Below are 20,547 nucleotides of genomic sequence, written 5' to 3' on the forward strand. Positions count from 1 at the left end.
CCTAGTCAGTTATTCTTTGCAATGGACTTGAAATATAGAAATGCGTCCTACTTGTTACTTATCCGCTGAAAGTCGAGTACATGTCCCAGGATATTCTTCAGTTAAGGTTGTGTCATTGGAAAAAGATAAACTGTTACAAGTAAACAGATATATACACAAATGAGGAGAAATTCTGAAAGTACGCTAAAGACACTGAGCTGTTTTTAGGTCCTGTGTAGTTACTTTTAGGAAACCTGAAGAAGCCGTGGCACTCAGAAGGTTCAGACTGCTTTAACGTGAGGCCAAAGAGGCACAACAAACTAAATCCATCATGAGTAATGAGTGGTGGAAAATATTAAGTACATTTACTTATCACAAGATCACAAGAGGAGGCACAAATCCGTTTGGAGTTTGCATCAGGAAGGGCATCGGGTGTGAAATTTAAAAGAAGCTTTTACTGAAGTACCATCTTGAAATACGATGCACTGATAAAATTTAGATTCAGCAGGTTTCTGTTACATCTTTGATTATAAAGCTGGGGTAAAAACAGGTGGAAAACTGCACGCCCGCAGCGTTAAAACCCCACTTACTGTGAATGTGTCACTAGTTATTGTTTTTCTCCACTCGAGGCTTGTTTTACCTTGACGGCAGCAGTTTGTAGTAGAGACGTTTAACTGAGCCTGTAGCCTAAAAGTGAGGCAGACGTGTTCCCCGAGTCTCCAGTGGGCACAAGAGCCGTGGTTTAACTCCTTATCCCGTGCGTGTGTTTGTCCACAGCTGCGGTTGAAGTTCCACAAGCAGCAGGAGGAAATCAGGCGGCTGAGGGAGCTCCTCAACCAGAGGGACGTACGCATCAAACAGCTGGAGCTGGAGATTAAGAACATCAAGAACTCCCAGAGTCAGAGCTCACTTTAAGACTTTCTCCAATTGCTGAGTCACCCTCACCTCCTCACGGGGGTAGACGCGCACAGGTGTACCAACCTACTTAACCCCGTTTTTAAAACTGCCGCAGTCTTCGTAAGGCCCCGGCTCACCGGTTTTCCTCTAATGAGCCCCACGCGCTCACTGCACAGGGGCCTGTCAAGCCTCGATTTTATGTTGTTTTCCTTTTTTTTTTGGTTGTTATCTTCAGTTTGTCGTTTTGTCGACTCTACACAGGGTGCACATCTCTTTGCTCGTGTACATACTTTTAAAACTCTCTGCACCTTTTGACCATCCCCGCCCCCTTGCCTCATTTCTTTTGTACGCTTCCCTATGCAAACTCATTGAAATTTTTTCGCTTTTTTTTTTTTTTTTAAGTTGACGGATAAAAGGATGTTTGTGCCGCGTCGACCGAATGACGTGGCTGTGCGTGCGTTGCTTGAAAGTTGTGGCGGACACCAGACATCCCGTGTGATTGTGAGATAACGCTGCGTTTATTTTCTATGCCTGTTGATTGTTTTTGTTTTCTTTTTCATCCAACATTCAAACTACTGTAAGTGAAATGACTGTGTTTAAGTTCAGCAGACAGATGTGATATGTGTGCATGAATGAGAGCAAAATGAATGAATGACTGTTTCGTGATCCCAGCTGTGTTCTGCCATCTCATTAAGCTGCATTTGTTTTTAATTCTTCTATCATTTCTTTTAATGACTGGAAAGTTGGTGGAAATGATCCGTTTTGCTGCGGTTAACGTGTAAGCCAATTCAGTAACTGATGCCATGTAGCAGTTTGGATCTTGACTTTTATATTTATTTTAAAATAAGGACAGAGAAAATGCCATTTAATCAAATACTTGAACTTGCTGTTGTAATTTTGGCAAATACAGCATGCAAAATGTTAAAAAAAAAAAAAAAGGACAAAACCCTGTTTGCTTTTTCCTACTGCTTTCTGATCATACTTCATTTACCTGATCAGTTTTAGGGCAAAATGGTATCTACTGTTGAAAAGGACACAAATGTACCTCACAGCTCTGATAAAGCTGTAATAACATTAATATGACAACAGTCAGATGTTTTAACCAGGTCATTTATCCTCTTCTCTGGGTATATTAAATCAACAAGCAGGACTCTTTTATTGCAAAACTCAATTCTGACTCAATTGAATTTTTAAAGATGATTCGCAACAGCAGTCATCTCAAGACTTTATTTTTCTATATTTTTTAGTGTAAAGACTCTACAGAGGGAAAACCCCAGGCATGTTTCCCCTGTATGAAGTGTCTTGATTTTAGTTTAGAAACCTTATCTGCTTGAAATGTGGAGAACGCATATACACTGAAAAAAACTGAGAAGCTACAGATGTCTTTATGTGTATGTTTGTAATCTATTGATTTCAATATGAACAAACATGATTCCATCCATGGATGGATGGATGGATGGATGGATGGATGAAACCCAATTCCAGAAAAGCAGTGATGCTGTGTAAAATATAAGTAAGAACAGAATGCAATGGTTTGCAGATCTCAGACTTTGAGAAAATCAAATGGTCATTTTGAATTTGATGGCAGCAGCATGACTCATAAAGTTGGGAAATGGTCCTGTTTACTACTGTGTAGCATCCCTGATTCTTTTAACAGCAGCCTGTAAACATCTGGGAACAGACGAGACCAGCTGCTGGAGTTTTGTGCGACTGAAGGTCCGATCGAGGCTTCCAGCTGCTCAACACTCCTGGATCTGCTGTGTTGTTTTTGTTTCATGATGAGACACATACTGGTCAAAGGTCTGGACTGCAGTTCAGCCATTCCCACACTCTTCTGTTATGAAGCCATGCTTTTGTTATAAATGGAATGTGCAATTTTGCATTTTCGTGTTGAAGTGTACAAGGGATTAGCTGAAAGAAAAGCCTCATCTTGAGGAGAGCACGTGTTAATCTAGAACCTGAATATACCTTTCAACATTGATGTTCACATTTAAATACATATAGCTTCTTTTCTGCGTGGTAGAGCTTTAACCTGCATTTATGGATGGAAATCACTGTGAAGTGTTCCTGAGCTCATCTGTTTTTAATGCAGTGCTGTCTGAATATTGATTTTTGGGCCTTGCGCACAGAGATTTCTCCAGATTCGTGCAATCGCTGTCGATGATGAGATCTTCAAAGTCTTCCTCTTTTTGCGCCCAGCCACGTCACTCACCTGTTGCCAATTAACCTGATTAGCTGCAGTCTTCCTCCAGCTGGTGCTTTTTAGCTTTCTTCCTTTTGTTGCTCTCCTTTTAAGACACATTGCTGCCATTAAATACAGAATGGCCCTAATTTTTTTTTCTCCTTAAAATGGTTATTAGATTTATAAATCATTACATTCTGTCTTTACTTTACACAGCATCCCAACTTTTTTGTGTCGTTAAGCCCCACTATGTTATAAACATACAAAAAAGACGCCTGCAGATTCTTTTTTTTTCCAGTAAATGTACATTAATGTGTCAGTATCACAGAGTTAAGTTATATGATATAAGAGGTCTGTACATTTCCAGCAGGTGAGGTTTGTAACTAAGCTGTCTAGACTGCAGTGGGCCTAAAGACAAATAGGATGACATTTACCAGTGTTGTGTCACATTCATTTTGTGCTGGGCGAATGTTCAGAGAGCGTTCACTCAGCACAAGATTTCTCTGCTATCCTGCCTCAGAAGCTGGTATAAATAAAATCCGAACAAAAAAGCAAACAAACAAACAAAGAACCCTGTCATCAGCCAAATTATTGTTCTGAGCAACAATTTCACAATCTGTGCGTCCTTAAAGTGGACCATGAGTGGGGATTGATTTGTGCGCCGCTGTTTACAAGCGTGAATTCTTGGGCTCACTTTGAATATCTACGGAGCTGTGATGACTAAGCAGCCTGCATCTGCTGCTCACGGAGGTTCTTGTTATGGTTTAAAGTCCACAGCAGTCCAAGACTGTTTATCAAAACTAACCATGTTTTAATGTTTAAAAACGTAAAATGCCTTATCGTTTTAGAATAGGTATAAAATACCAGTACACTGTTTCAGCTAAAAAACAAAACACTTCTGAAACGAAAATGAGGGGAAAAAAGACAACCTGGTCCACATCCGATTTACGCACTCTGTAATTTATTTTCTATCTATTTTTAAAAGCTTAACCTTAAAACAGCAGGCTTGTGACTGCACAGTGTGCATATACTGTTTTAGCTGAACAGCTGATAAAAATCTAAACTGTAGAAGTGTTTCTCATGGCTTCTGCCACCACCATGGTACAGTCAGACCAGAACATTTGTTTTCAGATTTCAGGCAGCTGGTTTTAACTCGTATTTTTCCCAGCTAATTAAAGAGATACATTCCTAAATAATAATAATAAAATAAAAAAACCCTGACAGACACATAGATGTAGATGCCACTTGCAGATATTAGCACAGCAGCAAAGCATGTTAGTTTGCTTTGAGAAGCTGGTTTGAGTGGTTTGTGGGATTAGAAAAACACTATAAATGCCAGTCTAAAGGTAAATACTAAGATAAATGGTCAGATGTAGCACCAGTGATCACACATGCCTGTACTGACGCACTCACGGGCACAAGCACAACAGTGATCTTCTAGATTTGGCACGTTTCAGGTGCAGCATAGAAACCACACACACACACGTACACACATACAGATCAATGCAATTGTAATGCGTGCGCGACCCCTTTGACCTTTGGCCAGACAGTTCTAGCAAAGCTGCATCTCATGCTGACTTTTGTCCAGTAGCAGCAATGCCTGACCGATGTTTAACTTCCACTAGAGGACCAGTCTCAACACATTCCCATCGTTCAGCGGCTGAGTTGCGATGCCGTCTGAATAAATTCTCAGCCTGAAATGCTGAATATCACCAGTTAAATAGCAACAGCAGCTGGCATTTTGAGTCAGCCTGTTTCTTTAGCAGTCCTTTTATAGCTGCTGAACCTTCAACAGCAAACTGCCTGCCTACTGCTGAATCTGGTGGACCCTTTCATTAACACAACAGGCTCTTCCAGTACTTTGATACAAATACATTGCAAATTTATTCTTTTTAGGTTAATGTAATTGCAGTTGAAAATGTTTTTTCTTCCCTGATAAAATACCTCTAAAGTTGTCCATTTTCTTATTGTCTAGTCACAGCATGTTCATTTAATTTATATAGCATATTTAAAACAACTGCAACTGACCTAAAGTGCTTTCTGGGCAAATGCATTTACATTCAAGAGCTCCAAAAACCCAGTTTCAAAAACACTAAACTCACATGGCAAGACACATAACAGCAAGTGAAGAGGAGGTAGATCTTTAGAGCTAATTTAAAAGTGTCCATCGTTGGGGGGTTGCAAGCTTTTGGGAGGATGACACTGGTAGTGAGGCAAAATACAGAGTTAAAAAATCTGTAATATACTGTTGAGCTAAACAAACTAAAAAAAAAAAAAAAGGTAGGTTAAAGACCCTACAATAACACAGAGGAACACCTCAACAATCAGGTGATCCCTGGATGAACAAGCACCTGGCAACAGTGTGAAGGAAAAACTCCATTTTATCAGGAAACCTCTGGCAGAACCAGGCTCAGGGAGCGAGGGGAGGAAGACAGGACAGAAGACGCTGTTGAAGAGAGCCAGAAATTAATAATAACTAATGATTAAATGCAATTGCACCAGATTTTTAAACAACTGTTTGGACATATGTGGATAAAGGACCAAGTGCCTTAGTTGGGATGTTAATAGAGCTTCGCCAGCTGTGGTATCATTTAGTCTAAGGAAATGTTTCGCCGTTCAGGATTTCAATCATCCAGACTATCAAAGAAGCTCTTTATATGTTTCATCCACATAAGAGCGGTAGTGAATATATTAAGATGTATAATAAAAGCAGAAGAGGACCTAAAATGTAATGTTGCATTTACTGGAACCTGGTAATCCATCATATATATATACACACTGTGGTGGATACTCCTAATAAACAACCAAAGGATCCAATATTGAGATCAGTGTGTGTCCATGTGATCCCTGCGAGCCAAAAGATCTGTAAATGCTAAGTTTGAATTTATTTCTACTCTTTGATCTGCAAGATGTCCTTAACATGGTGATCTCAGGGACACAGCAACTCCACCCGTCTGCTGTTCAAAGCCTTTTGGTTTTGAGGGGCAGCCAGAAGAAAGTTGGCTTGAGGGGAGCGAAGGAACTGCACCAAAGCTGAGTATAACAATTATTTAGAACTGTGAATCATGCAAAGCTACTGTAGTAAAGTCCAAAACTGAAAATAGGGAGGTAGAAAAGAACATAATAGGCCTCATTCAAGGCAAACTCAAGTGGTTATATTGTTATGGTTGTTTAATTACCAATTAGATATTGGATTAGATACTTACCAGGACTTTAATTACATCCTTCTAACTGTATATTAACACCAATATCTAATTGGTTAATCACATAGACAAGTTCAAACAGAATCAGAATGAGGTCATTTAAGTAATGCTGAACATGTCATTGTTGTTGGTGCCAGACGTGCTGGGCTGAGTATTTCAGAAACTGGCGATCTGCTGGGATTTTCCCCAAAAACCATCTCTAAGTTTTACAGAGATTGGTCTGAAAAGGAGAAAATACCCAGTGAGCAGTAGTCCTCTGGGAGAAAATGCCTTGTTAATGGCAGAGGTCAGAAGAGAACTCAAACTCAAATAATCACTTTATGTTACGTTATAACCAAAATCTGCAGAAGAGCACCTATCTGGTCTACAGCAGCAGAAGACCACACCAGGTGCCATCAGAGAATGGGAAAACTTAGGCTACAGTTCACACAGGCTCATCTAAATTTGACCACAGAAATTTGGAAAATGTTGCCCGGTTTGATGAGCCTCAATTTCTGCTGCAACATTTGGATGGTAGGGTCAGAATTTGGCATAAACAGAATATAAACAAAGCACAGTTCTATCTTACCTTTGTAGCCTATCGGCAGTACGTGCTGCTGGTAGTGTGCAGTGGTGTGCGGGATATCTTCTTGCCAAACTTGGCTCCCTCTTGTGCCAACTGAGCACTAGTTAAAACACCAAGTATTGCTACTGACCATATCATCCTCATTTATAACTACATAGTAGCTGTCATCTGATGGCTCTTCCAGCTCTGAGGGATAACAAGCCTCCAACTATGTAAGGCTGTCATGTAGAAATGAACCAAAATCTGTGAGGAATGTTTCCAGGCTCTTGCTGAGTCTATGCCACAAAGAATTAATATTTTACATAAGTACTACTTGGTACTAGCAAGGTGTACCCAATAAAGTATCTGACAAGTGTACAAATAACTTTTCACACAGGGCTGTGTTTATCTTAATCTGTAGAGGTTTACCAAAAAGACAGTAGTGTAGTAGTAGTAGAACAAAAGTCCCACTCCTTACATTTAAAATTTCTCTCCAGCTTCTAATTACAAAACTAACAATCCAATGCTTTAATTGGTGGAGAAATGGCATCTAGTTTAATCTGATTTCATACCGTGTGAAGTCACTGGGCCATCAAAATCGGAAACTCGCTGCCAGCTCTGATACCCTTTGCCTTTGTCTTACCCTCAATGGCTCACTCGCGTAGAATATAATTTCAATATACGCACATCATACATTAGTATGAATAATTAACAATAAGGAGGGAGGGGAAAGGGACTGTTGTTTCTCCATAAGTGTTTTTTCTTGCCATTTCCTCCAAGTTATCATCACATTGTTGTGGTACCGTGATGACTATTATTGCTCTTGCTGAAAATTGTGATAGTAAAACTCTGCAGATGATGATCGTTCTGTTGCTCTGTTATGAATGTGGCGTACACTGAGTCCTCAGAGGGGAGAGAAACAACTCGACAAGCTGAAATGAAGCAATATCAATCCCTGCCCGAGACCTCTCGGCATTAAAGCATGCACACTGACAGTCTCTTACATTACGCCGGAGCAATAATGTAGCTCACTTGTCGCATTTGCTGTCTGATTTAATAAACTATGTCATTTATTGGTTGTTGCCGACTTTGTACGAGCCTCACTGCGTCAGACTTCCACAGATTTTAATGCAGTTATTTTGTGTCTTTAAAATGTATTTAGTAAAAATTTTATGTATTTTTTAAAATTCTTAAATTTTCCAGGGTAATCAAATTATCTCTGACTGTTGACATTCTCTATTAGAGCAGAACATAAGTGAAATATAAAACATGTCAATCAAACATGAACAAAAATGTGAATATTTCTTCTTTTTTTGTACAAAAACAGCACCGCTTCCTCGGTTGACTACAAATTACTTGAGAGTCTGAGAGTGCAGCACATGGAAACAAACATTTTCCATCTGTACACGATTGTCTGGGTAGTGTTTTTTTTTTTTTATAAGGGCAGCCTGGAGTAGATCAGCAGCCATAAACTCTTTAAAAGAGATTATCGTCTCTCCACAATTCAGTAATGCAGTTTTGTTGTCATTTCTGGTCTTATTATTAAGAATAAAGGTGTTACAGAGCAGTGGGCTCTGTCCTGAGGTTGCTTTGCTGTTTCTGTAAAGTGAAAAATGACTGCACTTAGTTACAGAACGAACTATAAACTACAAGCTTGTGAGGGGCAGGAACCTTTTTTTCTTATCTATATTAATACAATACTTAAGCACCCATGTGTGCATTTAAAGGCGCTGCTAAATGCCCCCTCTCAACATGATTCCAGTGTGAATGATCGGAGACAAAATTCACAGACCTCATCTGGCAAAGTGCAGTTGAACCAAATATGATGCTGAATAAGTCAAAATGGGTATTTTCTAAAGTCAGTGTTTTAGAACTGAATTTTCTCTGTTTCATTTCCCAGTGAGCTGCAGTGCACAGACAGATACACCAAGAGTCAATTTTATGCTGGAAAAGACAAAAAACACAAACCAACTTTGGTCCCCATTTCAATAGTCGAACTCAGATTTCTGAGCCCCCAAAATTAACTTTGGCTGAAAGGCTTTTTTCTGTCCTTATTTTACAGACACCAAATTGTATATATGCATTGTTATACAGTAAGTGTTTCTCCTGTTCGTATCGGCTGTGAAACAGTGCCTTTGTCCTGTGACAAAAAGAAGCAATTGTTCTGTGTAGGAATGTATTCTTAAGTTCAGCCAAAGCCAAAGTGAGGCTTCAGCATTCTGAATTTGCCAGTTGATTTTTTTCCCCATGATATTGCTGCATAGCAGATTACATAAAGAAAAGAAAGGAAAAACAAAATTAACAGGTGGCAAATTTTTTTTTTAGATTTGGCTTTTAAATCTGCTGCATTTGGTATTTCCTGTTGTGTCTGGGCAAAAGGAATTTTATGTGAAAGACTTTGGGTGCATTTTGTCCACTTACGTCACTACTGGTCATTATAATGTTTTAAACTCCCTGGCCACATTGTTAGGTACAACTGTTCAGCTGCTCAGCAACATAAATATCTAATGAACCAATTACATGGCAGCAACCCAGCGCATTTAGATGTGATCAAGATGATCTGCTGAAAATCAAATGGAGGTTCAGAACAACGAAGAGAGGTGATTTAAGTGACACTGAATGCATCAAGGTTGTTGGTGTCAGACAGGCTAGGCTGAGTATTTCAGATAATGTTGATCTACTGGGTTTTCCCCACACAACCATCTCTAGGAATTACACAGCGGTCAGGAAATGTTATGAGCTGAAAGGAAGGCAAATACAAACTCGTTACAATCAAGATATGCAGAAGAACGTCTCTTGAACCTTAAAGCAGATGGGCTATATCTGCAGAAGACCACATTCTGCCCCACTCCTGTCAGCTAACAGGAAACTGAGGTCTCTGGGTAACAAAGGCAACCATAACTTTATTGGCCACTTGTTATAACTAAGGTATGCAGAAGAGCATCTCTTTGGGCTTCAACAGCAGAAGACCATTCCTGTCAGCTAAAAACAGGAAACAGAGGCTGCAGTTCCCACAGCCTCACCAAAATTGGATAGAAGAAGTAGGGTCAGGATTTGTCATAAATAACGATGAAAGCATAAATTTATCCTGTATTGTTTCAGTGATTCAGTGAAACAATAGTGCCAGAGTTATTTTGGTACAGCAACTGTATGCCATCATGTCAATATTGACCAAAATCTTTGAGGAATGTTTCTAGCATCTTGTTGAATCTGTGTTGCAAAAAATTAATGCAGTTCTGATGGCAAAATGGGGTCAAACCCAGTACTACCCAGTGCTGAGAAGAGTTATCCTTCCATCCTCTTGAAATAGTTTGGGGACAGAGGAGCATGAAGAAAGAAAAGCACAAAATGTTAACATTTTATTTACAAAGTTGTTTTTTTGTCATACAGAAAGTAAAAATGTAGCTACAACCTTGATTTGTGCAACAGGCAGCCACACTAAAAATCATGGCTCGCTGGTTGCACAGCTGCTATAGCAATAATTTTATTGGGAAAAATAAGGAACGGAGAAAAAAAAAATTAAAAGACAAAAGAGAAATAATAAACCCAACAACAAAAATTATTCATCCAACAAAATATTAAAAGCACAGACCCAAAACTAGATACCAGTCCCAAAGTCCTCACACGGGAATACATAAAGAGGGATCGACAGTGAAATTGTGGAATGCTGAGTGGTGGGCTGCCTGAGAACCTCGGGGGCCGTGAGTGGGGTGAGGTGGAGGGTGTTGGGTGGCTCTCAGTTCCATGGGGGGCAGGGGGAGAAAAAAAAAAAAAAAAAGAGGGGGTGGGGGGCAGCTCCACTCGGCCCACCCATTCGGTACAGTCTAGCCCCATAAAAAGAGCTCAGCGCTGGGGAGGGGGGTTGACGTGGATTACAAAGGCGGTGTGAGTTGTAGGAGGGTGGACGTTCGGGTTTGTGGGGGAGAGGAGGGGTAACTCGGTAGGCTCTCGTTTTCAACTTTAGCTCTTAGTCGTCGTCCTCGTCATCGTCCTCGTCGTCCTCATCCTCTGGGTCTCGCTTTCTCTTCTCGCCTTTGCCGGTTTCTGCTTCTGAAGGTAAAGAAGAAAACTGTTGTGACAAGGAGCCAAAACTACACAAATTCTTGCATCTGCAAGCATGAATACAGTAATCCTCCACCCATTTTAAACAGATTCAATCTCTGCATTTATCACACTCTGTGGGAGTCGCTTAATAATGGTCGCTATCACATTGCTGTCCCTACATGTTATAACGATGCGTGATTACGAGCACAAAATAAAGCGGAAGAAATGCATCTTCAGTCACGCCCTCGTGCAAGATTTTGTTCTTAGTTAAGTGACTAACATTCTCACATCACATGTTATTTGGGATTGACTGAGCACTACTGTTATTTTAGTTATAAAGATAAATGTCAGTAACAGGTGATCACTAAAGCAGTAATCTCTAAACAGATGCAACATCAAGAAGACAAGATAGATCTATTTTCTGTGTACCAGGTGAAGGGTTCCCACATTGCTGACGGAGTCGTGAAGAACTTTGGGGACTGCCCTACATGGTGTAACAGCTGGTGTTGTATCACTTGACAACTCAAGTCAAGTCATGCATGTAAATATGTTTCAAGTGTTTTTCAATTCTTTGTTTCAAAATTGATTGACATTTTTGGAACATTTCTGATGTTTTTAATGCTTTCTAACAGTTGGGTATGATCTATAAGTTAATAATTTTCCATTGTTTTATGCACTTTTCCAAGACATAAGTCTATTTTATTTCCATCTTACAGAACAAAGAAAAACAACAAGTTGTCTCACCCCTGAATTAAGTCTCAGTCTTGAGTTGTGCAGACATATCGAGAGACTTCGACTGACTCTTGTAGTGATGTTTGAGCCAAAATTGTGAGTAAATTTACTTTAAGAAGTTACATACCATCTTCATCTTCATCCTCGTCTTCATCCTCTTCATCTACTTCTCCATCCTGACCAAAGTCTTCCTCCTATGTGAACAACATTTTACACGTTAAAAAAAAATGAGACCGTGCACCAACCCGCTTTAACGACAGCTCCACCAAGCTCGTTTCACTTTTCACCTCATCTTCACCACTGCCTTCCTCGTCATCCTCCTCTCCTTCTACCTCCTCTTCGTCCTCCTCATCGTCCTCTTCCTCATCGAAGTCCTCCTCCTCTCCGTCCTCGTCTTCTTCCTCCTCTCCTTCTGCGACACAAAAGTGAAAAGGAACAATCAGTCGACCGCAAAGTGAGAGCGCGCGGAGGCTAATCGCGACGATCGCTTTCACATTTTCACTTTACAGAAATGAGAGAGCGATTGCCGTTACTCAGCCGTGGAGCCGTTTCTAAATAAGCTACTGCGGTGCACGCATTTTTCATAATGAGCGAACATGTCACCAGAGCAATGGCATGAATGATCGAGGAGTCTTTAATTGTTCTTGAACAACAATGGGACGTTCCAACACAGAGGTAAAACCTCATTTACGGTCTGTTCGTTGGATTTGACAACCAAAAAAAATACCTGCTCTTATTTTTACTACAGCAAAGCACAACTTCATACCTTCATCTTCATCATCGTCTACACCGTCTCCGTCCACCTCTCCATCAGAGTCTGAGGCTTCCCTGTCCTCCATGTCATAACCATCCAGGTAGGTGAGCTGGGGCAGCAGCTTGAACACGCTCTCTCTGTAGTCGTTCAGGTTTGTCACTTCACAGTTGAACAGGTCCAAACTCTTCAGGTTGTCCAGCTTTTTCTGTTGGCAAGAAGAGAAGAGAAATGCTGTGATGAGACTGTCGCTGAAATGTGGTAGTAATGGTACTAGGCTCCAGTTTACATGTGACAATGAGATAATGTGAGACGACAGAGATCCGTCTGTCTGAAGTTTGCGAGACCATTAATTACTGAATGGGTTATCCCTTAAAATACCTTTGGCTATGAGTGGAGTAATCAAAACAAAGCTGCTGAAACCTCACTTCCCAAAATGATTATGATGAACACTGCATTAGCTGGTTTACTATTTGTGAAGTGTGTAGCATGTAAATGACCCCCAAAACACATGTGAACACATACCAATGGTTCCAATGTGCTGATGTCTTTCAATTTGTTGCCACTCAGGTTTAGATGTGTGAGGTTGGGTAGTTTTTCTGCTAAAACATCAAGCCCGCCGCTGATCCTGTTGTCGCTGAACTCCAGCTGAATGAATGACAGTAAAAAGAGAGATTAGTCCAGATGGTTCTTTGCACATTTTATTTCCCCCCCTCCTTTCTTTTTTGTCATGAATATATGAGAATGAATAATCACTCCCGCTTACCTTTTTCAGTTTTCCTAGTTTGGGCAGATTAGAGACTGAGATTAAGCCGACGTTTATCAAACTGAGGAACTCCAGGTTGACAAATTCAGCTGTGAGACCTTCGATTTTTCCTTCAACTGATCGACAATTGTCCAGGACAAGTTCTCGTACCTGAGATTGAAAAAACAAACAAATAGTATTCTTTTAAAATTACCTGTACTTTTTAATGCATTTGCAAGTACTACAACTACTTGCAAAACTTTTAGAACTTAAGTGTATTTTAAAACAGACCAAATGTTAAATATTCCAAAATACATTTTGCAAATATTATTAATTTTTTCCAAACAAAATCATTAAGAAAGGCGTTCGGGGAACAGAGCAACCCTAACGTATTAATAATCAGTGGGTGGTGGTGTTTGTAAAATGGCCCTTCACTTTGTGTAAAATGATTACAGGCGTTTTATAGTTGCTTAAAATATTAGAAAAAACAACTCTGAAGGCGGAGTTACTTTGACTCTGTTAAAGCTCACACTGGTTGCGCAAGTCATTGTTAAACGTTACCAAAAAAGTTCTTGTCAAGCGTCAAAGACAGCCGTTTCTCGATTAAAAACACCAAAATGGATACTCAGTCTCTATCTAAAAACACTTTGCTATCACTGTGTGCTTCGTTTAACCGACCGCTACAGGTCGTCTATTGATTTCTTTGAAACGAGGAAGAGCAAAGCAGCGGCTTCCCATGGCCTGCTGATGCAGTCACTAATGACAAATGCAATGATTTTGTGAGCTAGCTCGCTACAGGCTAGCCATTGCCCCTTTTAAACGCTGCCGTGCCGTAGAGGAGCAGCTAGAGAGGTCTGTCTGCCCGCCATTAGCCAACCCAACAGCAACGGAAAGGATTGCGAATACACCCTTAGTAAAGAGATTCTTTTTTTCTTTCGTTAAACCAGCTTTCATGGGGGAAGTGGAATATTCCTTGTCGTCGAGCAAACGACCGATATTGGCAGTTTGTTAGAGGGTACAGCATCGCTTTCAGGTCGAAGTGGCGAAGGAAATATATTGAGAACGGAAATTTAGTAAAAAACAAAGATGGAGACAGTTCCTTTCTCCCAGAGCTTCAAAGACGACAGAATGACAACATGGCGATTCCTGAGCTACAGTATGCAGTCCTCCGAACGCTTCAATGGCGGAAAGTGCTATTAAGAATGAGCAATAAGCGTTATTTACATATAACCGAAAGTGGTTTTTCGGTGTTAAATTGATTTTATTTCGTGCATGATACGAGGGGGAACGCCGAGCGGGGAGCTTTTGGCTGCCCACGCATGAAGCGCGGTGCGCCGGATCTCCGTGTCATTCGAGCAGCCTGGCTCGGTCAATGAAGCCGCTGGCCAACACATGCATCTGTGTGGTAGCAAGCGCCAAGTTTAACAATAGTAACGATTACTGGAGCACATTGTAGTCGTGTTTGGTGTTTTTACTTTACAACTGGATAGATTTTGTTGTCTTTGACCGGTAGCGAGAAGGGGGTAATATGGCGGGAACCTAATACCAAGTTAGCTGGCTGGTAGTCTGAATGGTTCTGAAACCCCGGACCATCAGGCTTCATTCAATAAGCATGCGAATCTTCATCGTCGTCGTCTTTAAGACGATGCACGGATGATAAGTGATACTATAGCTTGGTGCACAACTAGAGAAGAATTAATGAGGGAATTAATGGATGTACACTCCCTTTAAAAACTTACAGATTGCAACGTGTCTTTAAACAAATCAGCACCAACAGCAGCGGTTGGCTGTTTGTTGAGTGTCTCCCGGCTCTAAGGTTTTGGAGTTGCGGTGTATTTTCACCATTAGCGGTTTAAGGTACGGGTGACTCGTGAACCAAGTGTTTTTTGTTGTCGCTGCCTGAATCTTTGTGGCCGTTTGATGTAGACGTATACTCCACAGAAATGTGAACATACGACTCGTGATCTGCGACGGCCCGTTTAACGTTTACAAAACTCGTTTGTTGTTCAGCACCAGAGTTTAAAGTAATTTTGCAATTATTACACAAAAAAGCTCCTCGTTTTTTTTAAGCAGTTATGCTAGCAGCAAACATGGCTTCCAAGGTCTGTATAAAATATACCGCTCTGTGAATGCCGAACGCAGCACAGTAAACTGCTTTCTCCTCATATAGGCGCAAAAAGAAGTTTACTAATTGTGCTACAACGGTGGAGTGGAGCTGAATCGTGTGTGTGCACCATTGACCAGGGAGGCTGCGAAACGGTTAAAGCACTGCAATAATGCCAGCAAGCTGGGGGGAATCGCCGTTTCAAAGTAACGACTGAATATAGCTTTTCTCGTCTCGTTGCCCCTATACGCCCAATCCTAACCAGCATAAAGGCTCTGGCTTGTTATGCGACTGTTTTCCGCCCCGTTATAAATGAGAAACACAATCTAAAGCCCATGTGGTCACCATTACGTTAGCCACACAGGGTCACTCGCAAAGCAAAAAAAGTAGCAAGCTAGGCTAGCAGGGGCTAGCCTGAAAACTAAGGGTTGGTTTTAAAAAAAAGCACGACTCACATCAGACGGTGTCCTGTTTCTTAGCTCCAAGTGGATCCTCTTTTTCATGTCCATTTTGCCCTATGAAAGTTAAACTTTTCTCCTCGGGGTTTTGCTGGGATCTTCAGTCCAAAGGCAGAGATGCCCTAATGGAGGGAGAATATAGGACTGTATAATGAACTGAGCCAAACGCTAAGTTAGTCGGAGAGAGGGGAAACCATGGAGGGAAACGGGACTGAAACAAAATATATGCTCAACAGCGCCATCTGCGTCCAGAAACGCCCATCGCCTCTAAAAAAAAAAAGGCATTGCAGTCACAAAACATGACGCTGCCCCGAAACGGTGCTATGGTGCAATTTATTTTGTGCAAGGAAATTACTGTACTGTGTCGTTCAGTGAAGACGGCGGGGTTTTTCTTTGAGAAGTCGGTTTTATTCAGCGAAGGATGTGCACGAACAGACGCGTGTAGCGTATGCAAAACAAATAAGCAATTAAACGGCGATAAAGTAGGTCACATGGTGAACTTTGTTATTCTTCATTTAAAAGTGTCACAGGAAATCTCGAATGCATTACTGCTTTATAGTCAACAGACAAGCAGTGTAATTATGAGGTAACTATCATAACGTATGCCTGTTTAAAAAATGTATATGTGTGTGTTGGGTCTTGTGAATGTTCGATACTTTTTTACATTGTAATAAAACAAAAAATAATTGTGTTGTTTCTTGGCTACTAAATGGCTCATTCCTACCCCCAACCGCTAAAAAGTAGGGCTATATGTGGTTTGCCTTAAAGAGAGCATTGTATATACACATATGGACGGGTAGGGTACCCCACACAACCCCTCCTCTTTACTTCCTGACACTCTCCAGCGTTGAAGTAGAAAATCTACTATGGTTGTAGTTTTTTCTGTTTTATTCTAAATTAATCAGTGAATAAGCTTTAATACTATAAATGCATATCAAATTATAGCCTGTTTTAAGTCTAGTAAATATAACAAATGTATAAATGTTAGCAAGATGTGTTTGCATAGTGTGCTGAGGGGAACCAATGCAAATACCCTAACTCTGGCCACATGCTTGTTAAAGGCACAGTGTATATATACACACAGACACTGTTTTTAAATCAGTGTTTGGTAGTTGAGAAGCAATGCCAGAAGATGGCACTGTAATATCTACACTGACATTCCTCACATTTCATTGTGCAACAGTGGGGCTGTGTGTGAATGACAGCCCTGTCTGCTTTTGGCTGTAACAGTAATGCTGGAGGGGGTTTATTAATGTGTCAGTTGGAGTTTTATTAGCTGAGGAGCTAACTATGTGCAGTTTGGGATCTTTTGAACTGCTGGAACTATGCTGGAAGGTTTGGATGATTGTGTTTTGTGATTTTAATTCGAGTGTGTGAAAACCAATACTTAAACATATATGTTTTCACTCACTTCTTAGCACTCATAGCTTCCACCAGTGCAGAATGTCTGTATAGATTCTCTTCATATGACGTTGAAAAGTGAGTGCATTACGAGCACCTTCATGCAGAAATCAGTACATTTAGAAAGAGAGCTTTCAACATTTCCCTCCACAGTGCTGGGAGCAATTGGCAGTTGAGTGTTATTTACTCTACTGGATAGCTCTTTTCTCCCTCTCTCTCTCTCTGAGTGTCTCACACACACACACACACACATACATCAGGGCTCAATGTGTTGTTAGAAGATTACGAACGCAACCCAACCGAGCAACTTGCCATCTGAGCGATAAGATGGGTATATGCCCCAACTGTGGACGAAGACAGGAATTTTGTTTGGTCCGTAGTGTGGTTTACCTACCAAAAAGGCATATTTCTTATGATTTGTGGATTAATATTATGAATTTTCTACAGAAATATTTTGAGCTTTTGTGTTTTTTCTTGATATCATATTCAAAACTTAATAACTTCACATGTATTGGACCCCTAATTGAGAAACTGTCCAAAAAAGTCTTGCTCTTGTTAAGCTACAGCAGTGCCTTTAGATCAGCTGCTGAAGAGCTCTAGTACAACATATATATTTGTTACCCTATCTCTCACACTCACACACACACACACACACACACACACACACACACACACACACACACACACACACACACACACACACACACACAACCTGCTGTTGTCTTCCCCGCTCTGTCTGTCAGTTTTGTGCCAACTCCTCCAGCTTTACAAATATGATAAGACCAAAGTTGCAAGAACTCTCCCTGCACTGTGGTAATGGTTAACCAGATAATTCGTCTAGGGGTGGGAATAGAAAACTGTCAGAAGTTATTCTGTCGTCTTTTTTGCGCTTGCCCGCCTTCAATGAGTTGAATTCATTCATAGCAGGACTCAGAATGGAGGACACGTCGCAACAAGAGAAACAAGAGTTGGAATATAAAAATCCAAATGAGGAGGAAGGTAGGATTTCTTTAAAGATTAATCTCTACTTTGGAAATTGGCTGCTCGAGCATTTCCACACCAAAATGCTGAAGGAGCTGGTTATGTCTTTGCATACACTGCAATCCTATTGGTTAACTCAGATACAGACCTTTGATCAACATTTAGGTAATATCACAAATCTGTCTGTTTTCAAAGTTTGCCAGTGTGTAGCTAGGAGAAGAAAGTCTACATTGTCACGAGTCAAGCACATTACCCAGTCATGCAGTTTGTCTTTGAATTTCTAATGCACCATATGAAAATGATTTCTGTGCACGGCTTTTTGTTTCAAAGGTGGGATCCGTCGCCGATTGCGAGACAGGGACCTTCTCAGGAAGAGAAAGGCCGAAGCAGAAGAGAAGGAAACTAACCAGTGGGTTTTTGGGTAAATTTGTAGTAAAAGCACAGACAGTGTTAGCGCTGCTGCCTATGTTTACCTCTATGCTCTTGGAGAAATCTACAAATTTCAGCACTTAAGTGCAGTAGAAGAAAGTGGTGGTCCTAGCCAGAAAAGTTTAGTAGCCCGCGTTGAAACACTGTACAGTACAGTACATGCTGAAAACACTATCAGCACTCTGGCTGCTTATCACTCCTCTGGTTTATATTGAATATGGAGCAAGAGGAAAGCAAAGGTTGCTCTGCTTTTTCTATTGACGCCACAGATCTGGGTCAAGGACTTTGTACTATTAGCTTTGCAAAACTGTCACAAAGACCTGTTTCAATGTCCACTGTTGTTTAAGTTAATTGCGGTGCTCTCTCAGGGTGGAGAGCCAACGGAAAAGATCAAGAGCTGAGGACAAGAGTGGTGCAAAGAAGAGAGGGAGGCCCAGGAAGACTGAACCCACACCGCAGCTGTCTGCTGTTCAGGAAGAAGTTGAAGCACTTCAGGAAACTCCTGCAGTCGTGGTGGTACCTGAACCCGCTGTGGTCATTCAGGACCAAATAACCGGCTCTCTGCCTCCGCTGTTTGGGCTGGAATCACAACCAGCTTCAATCCTTGCTGCTCCTGCTCCTGCAGCAGTGTTCGAGTTTGTGCAGAATTCTGCTCCTGCTTCGACTCTGGCTTTTGCTGCTCCAGTTCCCGTCCAAGATTCAGCTCCTGCTCCAGATGCCGTCTTAGTCCCAGCTCAGTCCCTAGACTCTGTTCCAGCTGTAACTCCTGCTCCTCCCTCAGCTCCTCCCCAAGTGGAGACCCTCTATACAGAGTCACAAGGCAAGGAGGCCCCAGGCCAGGTCCTGATTGAGGACTTAGGCCCAGATGAAGAGGAGGACGTCTCTCCATCACAAGGCAACAAACGCGCTAATGAAGGTTTGTATGTTGTAAAAATACACTAAAACAATACTTTGAAACATTGTCTGGTTCGAAAGGTTTAATAATTATTAAATTATCTGTCTTTTTTTTTTTTTTTTTTTTAGATTTGAGTGAAACACTTTCGATCAACGTGCCTGAACAAAATAACGTGTACTCAGTTCCAACTGTCTCTGCTCAGCCTATGGCTCAGGAATATTTTCCAGGAAATTAACTGCAACTTTTTTTCTGAAATGCACTGTTAAGATATTGCTTTATATATACAAAGCCTCGTCACAGTTGGTTTCTGTTTTCTTCTTTTTCTGTGTAGTGTGCACACACAGGATGAGGCAAGTCATTGCTTATTTGAAAGATGTATGAATTCAAACCAAAGCTGTATGCTTATTTATTTTGGTTGTGCTTCACTGCAAAGCTTATGATCTTTTTTTTTATATACTTTCAATTTAGTATGCAACCAGTTTCACTGGCCTTTATTTAAAAGTTAAGGGTATAAATCGCTGGTAATTATGTATTCATAATTGTGGATTTATTTTTACAGAATTTTGTAAAAGTTACTATTCATCTAATAAAAGTCATTTCTGCATCATTTAACAGTAGTCGTTATTATAGGAGTCATCGACTGAGAAAGACATCCACATGCAGTTAGAATTAACTCGATTTTCATTAAATGAAATAATTATGTACCATTTTGTTCACATATGACATCTCTCCTCTCTGGTGAGTGAAATTAAATGATGTTTGGTCTACAGTTTGAACAGCATATCTGTAGATTTAATCTGTGGCTTATCTGTTGAGACACGTGTAGTGAAACATTTAGCCCTATCTGCAAGTGGCTACTGGTAGTGCTTATAATTTACTGATTTGTACTACATAAAGAGATGGAAAAGGTACTCGTAAAAGCTGTAATAACTGATTAATTAGAAAAATGACAGAAAAGGTCGAAAGATGCGCTACTGGATTGAATGACTATGGAGGCCATTTGAGTAAATGGAACTCACTGTGTTGTTCAATAAACCAGGTTGAGATGATCTGAGCTTTGTGAGATTATGATATCCTACTGGAGGTAGCCAACAGAAGATGGGTACAGTGTAGTCATAAAGGGGTCGACATGGTCAGCAGCAGTAGTTGGGTAGGCTGTATAGATGATGCTCAGTTGACCAAATTGTATGAAAAATATCCTC

General features: G+C 40.7%; 3 protein-coding genes across 6 annotated transcripts in view; 2 read left to right on the forward strand and 1 right to left on the reverse strand.

Moving 5' to 3' along the window:
- Positions 1-7,883, forward strand: part of coro2aa (coronin 2Aa) — a 47,990-nt gene extending 40,107 nt beyond the window's left edge. For both annotated transcript variants that reach the window (XM_085459085.1, XM_085459086.1), the window contains exon 12: positions 757-7,883. In XM_085459085.1, the coding sequence (XP_085315211.1) occupies positions 757-894 (138 nt within the window). In that variant the 3' untranslated portion in view covers positions 895-7,883. The remainder of the gene's footprint in view (positions 1-756) is intronic.
- A 2,751-nt stretch (positions 7,884-10,634) lies between these two features.
- Positions 10,635-15,695, reverse strand: anp32b (acidic (leucine-rich) nuclear phosphoprotein 32 family, member B). The gene is made up of 7 exons (XM_085459090.1): positions 15,637-15,695; positions 13,099-13,248; positions 12,858-12,980; positions 12,348-12,540; positions 11,869-11,993; positions 11,709-11,775; positions 10,635-10,855 (listed from the first exon to the last, which is right to left on the reverse strand). The coding sequence occupies exons 1-7, from the start codon at positions 15,688-15,690 to the stop codon at positions 10,773-10,775; spliced, it is 795 nt and encodes a 264-aa protein (XP_085315216.1). The 5' UTR covers positions 15,691-15,695; the 3' UTR covers positions 10,635-10,772.
- A 470-nt stretch (positions 15,696-16,165) lies between these two features.
- On the forward strand, positions 16,166-19,952 carry hemgn (hemogen). 3 transcript variants are annotated; one of them, XM_085459088.1, is made up of 5 exons: positions 16,166-16,225; positions 17,965-18,039; positions 18,352-18,442; positions 18,819-19,366; positions 19,474-19,952. In XM_085459088.1, exons 2-5 carry the CDS (start codon positions 17,976-17,978, stop codon positions 19,578-19,580), a joined length of 810 nt encoding a protein of 269 aa, XP_085315214.1. In that variant the 5' UTR covers positions 16,166-16,225; positions 17,965-17,975; the 3' UTR covers positions 19,581-19,952. The 3 variants fall into 3 exon arrangements, with proteins under 3 accessions (XP_085315214.1, XP_085315213.1, XP_085315215.1); XM_085459087.1 differs by lacking the exon at positions 16,166-16,225 and having other exon boundaries at positions 16,245-18,039; XM_085459089.1 differs by lacking the exon at positions 16,166-16,225 and having other exon boundaries at positions 16,245-18,039; positions 18,352-18,430.
- The last annotated feature ends 595 nt before the right edge of the window (positions 19,953-20,547 follow it).

This window comes from Copadichromis virginalis, linkage group LG6 (genome assembly GCF_057382275.1).
Source record: "Copadichromis virginalis isolate Kocher_CV1m ecotype Utaka linkage group LG6, C_Virginalis_male_GT1.1, whole genome shotgun sequence".
Lineage (NCBI taxonomy): Eukaryota > Metazoa > Chordata > Actinopteri > Cichliformes > Cichlidae > Copadichromis > Copadichromis virginalis.

Bases quoted from the DNA above. Each gene is read 5' to 3' on its own strand.
- anp32b (XM_085459090.1), bottom strand. From the start codon at position 15,690: ATGGACATGAAAAAGAGGATCCACTTGGAGCTAAGAAACAGGACACCG. The intron at 11,994-12,347 runs GTATGAAGTTGT...TTTGTGTCGCAG, and splicing joins AGACGATGATGAAGATGAAG to AAGGAGAGGAGGAAGAAGAC. The intron at 10,856-11,708 runs GTATGTAACTTC...CTTTACCTTCAG, and splicing joins CGAGGATGAAGATGAAGATG to AAGCAGAAACCGGCAAAGGC.
- hemgn (XM_085459088.1), top strand. From the start codon at position 17,976: ATGGAGGACACGTCGCAACAAGAGAAACAAGAGTTGGAATATAAAAAT. The intron at 18,040-18,351 runs GTAGGATTTCTT...TTTGTTTCAAAG, and splicing joins AAATCCAAATGAGGAGGAAG to GTGGGATCCGTCGCCGATTG. The intron at 19,367-19,473 runs GTTTGTATGTTG...TTTTTTTTTTAG, and splicing joins CAACAAACGCGCTAATGAAG to ATTTGAGTGAAACACTTTCG.